The 8,588-nt window shown below is 40.8% G+C and overlaps 1 protein-coding gene across 7 annotated transcripts; it reads right to left on the bottom strand.

Moving 5' to 3' along the window:
- Positions 1-248: 248 nt before the first annotated feature.
- Positions 249-8,312, bottom strand: LOC108273690 (NLR family CARD domain-containing protein 3). Of its 7 annotated transcripts, none has more exons than XM_053685317.1 (9): positions 8,224-8,312; positions 7,486-7,602; positions 7,022-7,076; positions 6,581-6,785; positions 5,138-6,292; positions 4,535-5,014; positions 3,180-3,353; positions 2,751-2,926; positions 249-2,626 (listed from the first exon to the last, which is right to left on the bottom strand). In XM_053685317.1, exons 5-9 carry the CDS (start codon positions 5,929-5,931, stop codon positions 2,589-2,591), a joined length of 1,662 nt encoding a protein of 553 aa, XP_053541292.1. In that variant the 5' UTR covers positions 5,932-6,292; positions 6,581-6,785; positions 7,022-7,076; positions 7,486-7,602; positions 8,224-8,312; the 3' UTR covers positions 249-2,588. The 7 variants fall into 7 exon arrangements, with proteins under 7 accessions (XP_053541292.1, XP_053541290.1, XP_053541291.1 ...); XM_053685315.1 differs by having other exon boundaries at positions 8,058-8,311; XM_053685316.1 differs by having other exon boundaries at positions 7,486-8,123; positions 8,224-8,297.
- Positions 8,313-8,588: the final 276 nt, after the last annotated feature.

Genomic DNA, 8,588 nt, shown 5'->3' with positions numbered 1-8,588 from the left:
ACCAAATAGGAATGAGAGTCTGTAGTTTTGTAATGGATTGTGGTGTAAGTAGACAACTGACTTGTTGCATCACTAGAGGGAGGCAGAGAGCACTGTCTTAATCATAATCAGTGGTCATCAGCCCCACCTGTCTTCAGTCAACCTTGCCATACTTGCAGTCCTCTTCAAAAGTATTGGAATTCTTTTGTTTTTGCTATACACTGAAGACATTTTGGTTTGAGTTCAAAAGATGAAGATGAGACAATATATCAAAATTGAAGCTTTAATTTCCTGATATATACATTTAGATATGTTCAACAACTTAGAACACTTTGAGGTGAGCAAAAATATTGGAACAGAGTGTTATTTACTTTGATTTCCTTGAAGACTATTTGGTTGCATATCCCTTCCTTGCAATAAATAATTAAGCGCCGATCCACTGACATCACCAAATTGGTGCACTCGTATTTTGTGATGCTTTTCCAGGCTTTTACCACAGCTTCTTTCAGTTGTTTATTTTGAGGGTTTTCCCCCTTTAGTCTCCTCTTCAGGAGGTGAAATACATGCTCAAATGCACAAATCCCAAAGGCCTTGCTCCAAAATAAAGTGGAAAGATTACCTAGAAGAGTGGAGGTTATTATAACAGCAAAGGGGGACTAAATCTATAATGGGATATTCAACAAGCACCTAAGGGTTTGATTGTATTGTTGTTGTTTTTTTCTTCATCTTCACACCCACACACAATCAATGCGATAGAAGCAAATTATGACCACATGCTACCATGCCCCCGAAATAATAGCCTCTCCAGGTGGGTATGAATGGCGTTGGCACATTTATAACACACATCTGGAACTTGTTCTTCCAGCAACCAACAATCCCAGTGTAGCAAAGGATTCAAGCACTGGACATGGCTCTATAGACAGGAAGTGATGAGTATAAAGAATCAGTGCACCCTCTAGTGGGCATGTGCATCAGCGCCTCCAACCAACTTTGCCAAATTCACCCCTACCTTTAATGGTCACCATCCCGGTGAACACTGAGAGTCCCATGAGTAGAATGCCTAAATGATGGCCTAGAAACTAAACCCATTCCTGACGGATCAAGTGACTGAGCTATATGAAGATCTAGAGAAGTTTCTAAATTCAACTCTTGCTCTCGTGTGGTCACCTGGGGTTGAGACACAAAAGATGAACCTATACTCATAAGAGAGTAATCATTTTGTACCCCTGTTGGACTAGACTGAAGCACTGAGGGCTGAGAACTAGAATCAACATAGACTTGACCCAACAGTTCCTTACATCCATTCTCGTGTGGACTATGGCCACTTGTGAATAATCTCCAATTCTAGGTCCTTCTGGTTCTACTCACTCCTGGGGCTGGAAAGGGCCAGTAGACCTGACCCATTGGTTTACCTGGCATATTGTTGCCAGGTAAGAACAGGCTTACGTCCTGAGCAATGGACAGTTTTAATGGGGCCATCTTCTCCATATGGTCTGATCTTATACAGTGTTCCCACTTCATCAATGTAGGTCACAATCTCAAACACAGTGGAGCGCCAGACAACCTGAATATTACGGCAACCATGAAAATGATTCTTACAATACACTAAAGTGCCAGGGGGTAGTATTGTTATTGAGTCAGGGCAATTGGTCCTACGGTGAATGACCACAATCTCCAAGTGCCTTCGGGAACTGGTATAAATGGAGGTGAAATACTTTTGGTGTTGGGACACCAAATCTGAATGGGCACCATCTCCTTCCCTTTCTTCACTATCATCAAGCAAACTATCCACTAGTAGCTTAGGTTTTTGGCCAAACATCAACTCATATGGGTAGTGTTAGGTTGACTGGTGCATCAAAAAGGAGCTGTGGAAGCAATTGTTACCAGGCTACTAATTTCAGCTGCAAATCCACTGACCACCCCAATAGCACCATTGTGCCCATTACCTTTATTCAAGGTCCCAGTTGAAACAATTGACATGGACACCATCAGGCCATTAGAGAGATGTGCACGAGGGTATTGATTTGTGTTATTTCTGGTGTTATTTCATGTAACACTATATACAGAACCAGTGCCTCCATGCATGCTGAACACTCACTGTTGCATAGGCACTTTTCTAAATCATCTCCTGGGTTGACCAAGACACTGTGTTCATGACACAGCAAAGGTTGGCAGGTTGCAAAGGAAATTTTCCACTGTATTTTCACATCTACTCTTTGGCACAAGCCTCATGAATGTGAAACAGTGTAAAGTGCTTTGGAACCACTAAGGTTAAAAAAGCTCTATATAAGTGCAGACCATTTACCATTAACATGCCTGCCCCTGCCTAGTGCTTTGGGATCAGTCGACTGTACATTTCCAGACGTGTACTTAAGCCTTGTCAGTCTCCATCCCCGGGGCAAATCCTTGCCGTTGCTTTGTACAGCAGATATTTCGTTACGTGTGTTGATTTCTCCTGTGTATGACCTTCTACCTGTTCTTGGCTTTGTATCTGCTCTGTCCCTTTATGTTTAATGATTCAGCTCCCAAACTACTGGAAATGTGGGACGGGTTCTAACTCTTCACCAAACTGCTTTATCCTGGAGAAGAGGATTGAGATGAGACTCCTGTCATACAACAGTCCTGGTGAGTTTGTGCTTCTTAATGTTGAAAGACAGAAGAGCATCAGTGTAAACACACAATATCAGCATAAACACCAACACACACACACACACATTATTCAGTATGATACAGTAGAGTAGAGTAAAGAGACAGTACGTCAGTAACTCACTATAATGTCTCCAGTTTACAGTGTGGATCCTTCAGTAGATAAGAGAGCAGCTTCACTCCGGATTCTCCTGGATTATTACCCTTCAGATTCAGTTCTCTCAGGTGTGATGAGGAGTTTGACCTCAGAGCTGAAGCCAGAGCAGCACAACCTTCATCTGTAATACTGCAGTTATACATGCTGCAAGAAAGAAAAACTTCTCACACTTAACACACTCAGTTTTAGCTCTGAAAACATCAACTACACAAAATCTTTATATACAGAACATTTACCCTCCATCTCACACACACAACAATGACAATATATCACATCACTACAATTACAATCACCACAGAGGGAAACTGGATGCAGCTGTGTTTATTAAAACTCTGCTCTGTGTGTGTGTGTGTGTGTGTGTGTGTGTGTGTGTGTGTGTGTGTGTGTGTGTGTGTACCTCAGTATCTCCAGTGTACAATGTGGATTCTCCAGTCCAGCAGACAGCAGCTTCACTCCTGAATCCTGTAGGTTATTCTTACCCAAGTTCAGTTCTCTCAGACTGGAGGAGTTTGAGCTGAGAACTGAGGACAGAACTCTACAGCTTTCCTCTGTCAGATTACACTCCCACAGCCTGGAAGAGAAATGATGAAAAATCAGAACTCTGACCACAAACACAGCCATAATCCAGCTAAAGTTTACGATGTAACAGAAATGTGAGTGTGTTTCTCTTACACACAGAAATCAGAGGACAGTACACCACATCAGTACTATTATTATTATTATTATTATTATTATTATTATTATTATTATTATGCAAAAATGCTTTATTATAATAAGGCATTTGTTCAAACAAAAACCCTTCTGTTTTCATTCCTTTAAGGATCATTATGCTGATGATGATGATGATAATAATAATAATAATAATAATAATAATAAATTATTATCAGTTACAACAGTCCTTAAAGGACTGAAAACAGATGGTTTTTTGTTTGAACAAATGCTTTATTATAATTGAAACTTGAAACCATTTTTTAATGAAAGTACGTGTAAAAAGGTCTCCAACTAAAAAATAAATAAAATAAATAAGAAATCTCCAGTTTGATCAAAAAGGCGCAGGGCGTGCTGTGGCTTTGTTTGGAAATATTTTGTTGGTGAAACAGAACAGAAACAGACAATAAAATGTAAGACAGGTAATATTAACTTATTCTTTCTGTTAGCATAGCATAAATAAAATTACATCAGATGTGTGAGCTTTAAAATGTCTAAAATAAATTAATATGTACTGTAGCTACACAGCCAGACTGCTCCTGTACCTTTAACACACACACACACACACACACACACACACACACACACACACACACACACACACACACACACAATGTTATATGTTGTATTCATATTGTTCCCATGGTGACAGTGATGTTTTTCTTGTTCTCATTTGTGAAGTTCTGTTCATTGTCTCTTTCAAGTAAAAGGAGAAAAGAAAAAGTGCCTTTCACTGGTGTTTAATTCACAAAATGATCAAAAAGCAGTCATGAATACATGCAGTTATTTTGTAGAGATCATTTTCATCAGTTTTAGAGAAAAGGTAATAAATGGTGATATAAGGTTTTGTCCATATGGCCCAGATCTCAGTGCAGACGTAACGTGTTAGTGTAAAAAGTGAAACAATCTTCTGTAACAGTACCAGAGGTTTGTTTAAAGATGATTAGAGTAACTATTAACAAGCATTAATCCAAACAGTGCAGTTCAGTGTTACATTAAAATAACAAACCATGCAGTAATACATTTATAAATAAAAATACTCACTCAGCTTTTCTGGAGGCTTTGACCACTGGCAGCAGCTTCAGAAGACATTCCTCTGATTGGTCATATTTACTCAAATTAAACTCATCCAGGTCCTGATCTGAGTTCAGTAACACAAACACCAGAGCTGACCACTGAGCAGGAGAGAGTCTGGTTCCCCTGAGACGACGCTCACCTCCTCTGTTCAGGTAAGTCTGTACTTCCTGCACTAGAGAATGATCATTCAGTTCATTCAGACAGTGGAACAGATTGATGTATTTCTCTGGAGATGGATTCTCCCTGATCTTCTCCTTGATGTACTCGACTGTTTCCTGTTTGCTGTGAGAGCTGCTTCCTGTCTGGGGCATTAAGCCTCGTAAGAGAGTCTGATTGGACTCCAGTGAGAGACCCAGAAGGAAGCGGAGGAACAGGTCCAGGTGTCCATTCTCACTCTGTAAGGCCTTGTCCACTGCACTCCTGAGGAAATCAGACATGTTTGACTTTCTGAAAAGATCAGACAGATCAGTGGTTTGTTGTTCTGTTACATTTCTGCTGATGAAGGAGAGAAATGTGTATAAAGCAGCCAGAAACTCCTGAACACTCAGATGTACAAAGCTGAACACCTACCCCAGGTGAAGCCCAAACTCCTCTCTGAAGATTTGGGTACACACTCCTGAGTACACTGCAACTTCTCCAACATCAATGCCACACTCTCTCAGGTCTTCCTCATAGAAGATCAGGTTTCCTTTCTCCAGCTGTTGGAAAGCCAGTTTCCCCAGTGCCAGGATACTCTCTTTGGTCTGCTGAGGATCAGGGTCACATTTCTGATGGTACTTTCGGTCCTTGTGTTTGATCTGACAGATCAGGAAGTGTGTGAACATTTGAGTCAGAGTCCTGGGGACCTCTCCACTCTCTGCTTGACCCAACATTCTCTCTAGAACAGTGGCTGAGATCCAGCAGAAGACTGGGATGTGGCACATGATGTAGAGGCTTCTTGAAGACTTCATGCGTGTGATGATTTTATTGGCCAGGCTCTGATCACTGATCCTCTTCCTGAAGTACTCCTCTTTCTGAGGATCACTGAAGCCTCGTACCTCTGTTACCAGGTCTACACACTCAGGAGGGATCTGATTGGCTGCTCCTGGTCGAGAGGTTATCCAGAGGAGAGCAGAGGGAAGCAGATTCCCCTTGATGAGGTTTGTCAGCAGCACATCCACCGAGGCTGACTCTGTCACATCACACAATCTCTGGAACTTTAGAGGAAGTCGACACTCATCCAGACCATCAAAGATCAACACCACTGTGTAGGAGTCTAGTAATTCTAGTTTTCTCATTTCTGGGAAAAAGTGATGAAGAAGCTCCATCAGACTGAGATTTCTCTGCTTCATCAGGTTCAGCTCTCGAAAGGGAAGTGGAAACATGAAGGTGACATCCTGATTTGCTTTTCCTTCAGCCCAGTCCAGAATGAACTTCTGCACAGAGCCTGTTTTTCCAATTCCAGCAATTCCTTTAGTTAGCACTCTTCTGATGGACTTGTCTTTAAAAAGCTCATTACATTTGATGGTGTCTCCTGTGTTGCTGGTCTCCTGGACGCTGTCTCAATCTGTCTCACCTCATGCTCATTATTGACGTCTCCACTCCAACCCTCTGTGATGTAGAGCTCTGTATAGATCTCATTCAGAAGTGCTGAGCTTCCATGCTGTGAGATTCCTTCATTAATTCTTTTAAACTTCTCTCTCAGGCTGGATTTCAGCTCTGTCTGATACACAGAGGACACAGACTCTAATAAACAAAGTAATAACATGTTTTAATGCAAAATCACTGAGCACAATATAAAATGTAAAATTCTGTCAAATGCTGCTGTTCATTCCTGATTCATGGACTAAATATTATTGAAGGAACAGGACCACTTTACAGAGTAATCACAAACTGGACCACGAACAGAACAGAAAAGCACCAGATGTGCATGATATTAAACTCAAACTTCAAACTAAAGGGGTTCATATCTAAAACTATTTCCTCTCTCTAAAGTGAACCTGATGGAATAAAGCCATGACTCAGAGCTCTTACTGTTGTGCAGTGTGTTAGCGAGATCTGTGTGGTTCATGTTCTTCAGGACGTGCAGTGTGATCTTCAGTGCTCCCTCTCTGACACTGTGCAGATCCTTCTCATCCTCCTCCTCCCTCTCAGTGCATGCTGGGTAATCTGGACTCAGGAGCTTCCTAAACCTCTTTAGCTCATTCTTTATCAGAGTGATGACTTTGTGTTCCAGCTCCTGGTTATAAACACACAGGAACACATCTCAATATTATAATGTTACACACTGAGAGATGCTTTTATTTTATGAAAAGAAGAAAGGTCTGTTTCTATTATAACAGATACAATTGAAATTTGGTCTGATTACCCATAATGCTGCTGCACATCGATAAACCTGTGAACCATCATTCTCTTGAATAAAAAACCTGCAACCTACTCACACACAAGTTACACACATTAAAAAGACACACACACCTTGAATATGGAGTCCAGCTGATTTCTGCTGATGTTTGATTTCTTCTTTTGTGGTCTGTGAACAAATAAAACACATGATGTAATATAGACTATATGTATTCATAGCTGCACAACACACTAATACATACAGAGACAGATATTTAACACTATCCTCTTAACACAATACACTGATTTCAGGGTTTCCTCACTGACACTAACATGTTTATGAATAAAATAGTGATCTAGTCATTAATGTCCCAGGTGTAAATGTTGTCGTGTAGCTCCACAGACCCTCCAGCTCAGGGACTGCAGGCTGAACGGAACTCTTAAAGCAGTTTTCCTCACCGCCAGTCCGAGAACTGCAGCACTGCACACTTTAGTGTTTTGCTGCTTCAACACCTGATAAAGCTCATGAAGGGCTTCATAATGAGACCAGTGAGTTTGATTAGGTGGAACACTGCTGTAAAACACCTCACTGTACTGACCTCACATCAGGAGAACTGGCTCTGTCTCTGAACAGAAGTGGATGATCCACTGACTCCTCACTCTTCATGGACACACAGCTGGGTTCTGGTGAGTCTGATCTCTTTCCCTCCATCATTCTGTAATTAGAACAGAAATATCAGCAATAATTAATACTCTGCTGTCTCAGCACTGTTACACAATGTGTTCATCATTAAACACCAATAATTCCATCTTTTTAATTCAGCTACAGTCTGCACACTTATTCAAACAGGAGACACGCCTCATACCTCAGGAATTACACTGATGTCAGGAGTCCCAATCACAGATAACTGACTCAGCTGGGTGTTGAAACCTGTAGAGTTCACTGACTCAAAGCTACACTGCTCTTCTCCTCCACATTACACAGTCCTTTTTACTCTTCTCTCAGTGAATGATTTCTCTAAACTGTTCTTAGATCAGTGATATATTCACTCCTATTAAACACCTTAAACCAAAGTTTAGTTCCTCTGTTAACTAGTGAATGTTTAGAGATACAGATCTGTTCCTATGAGACGGTGTGTATTTATTGCTGGTGAATGGAAAAGTAACTCACCTCTCGTCTTTCTTTAAGTCCTGTTCACTTACAGGAAATAGTCACTGTATCAAGTCATAAAACAACCTGTGTACATTCAAACTTAAGTACAAATCCACAAAACTCTTCTGCATCTGGTGTACATTCAGTGTGTTTATATATTATAGCTTTAGATTTAGATACTCACTGTGTTTTTACTCCTGAAATGGTTTACTTCCCCTCGACACAAAATGGAGCTGCCTAGTTTTACTTTTACTGACACCGTCTAACTGGTTTATCTGGTTTATTCTGCAGGGCAGGAAGGGCCGTGGTGTGTGTGTTTGTGTGTGTGTGTGTTTGTGTGTGTGTGTGTGTGTGTGTGTGTGTGTGTGTGTGTGTGTGTGTGTGTGTGTGTGTGTGTAAATGAACAATATTTAATGGTGGATTTTTAGTGATTCTGCAGTAAAACATTAAACAATAAAAATATAGCAGCGCATTTTCACATGTTACAAAACGTAAATACTCCAGTTTTATCTTCAAAGTGGGCGTCTGTTTCCAATATTCTACCCAATA

The sequence above is a fragment of the Ictalurus punctatus genome, chromosome 13, assembly GCF_001660625.3.
Source record: "Ictalurus punctatus breed USDA103 chromosome 13, Coco_2.0, whole genome shotgun sequence".
In the NCBI taxonomy this organism is placed as follows: domain Eukaryota; kingdom Metazoa; phylum Chordata; class Actinopteri; order Siluriformes; family Ictaluridae; genus Ictalurus; species Ictalurus punctatus.
This window is presented reverse-complemented; position numbering and strand designations above follow the sequence as displayed.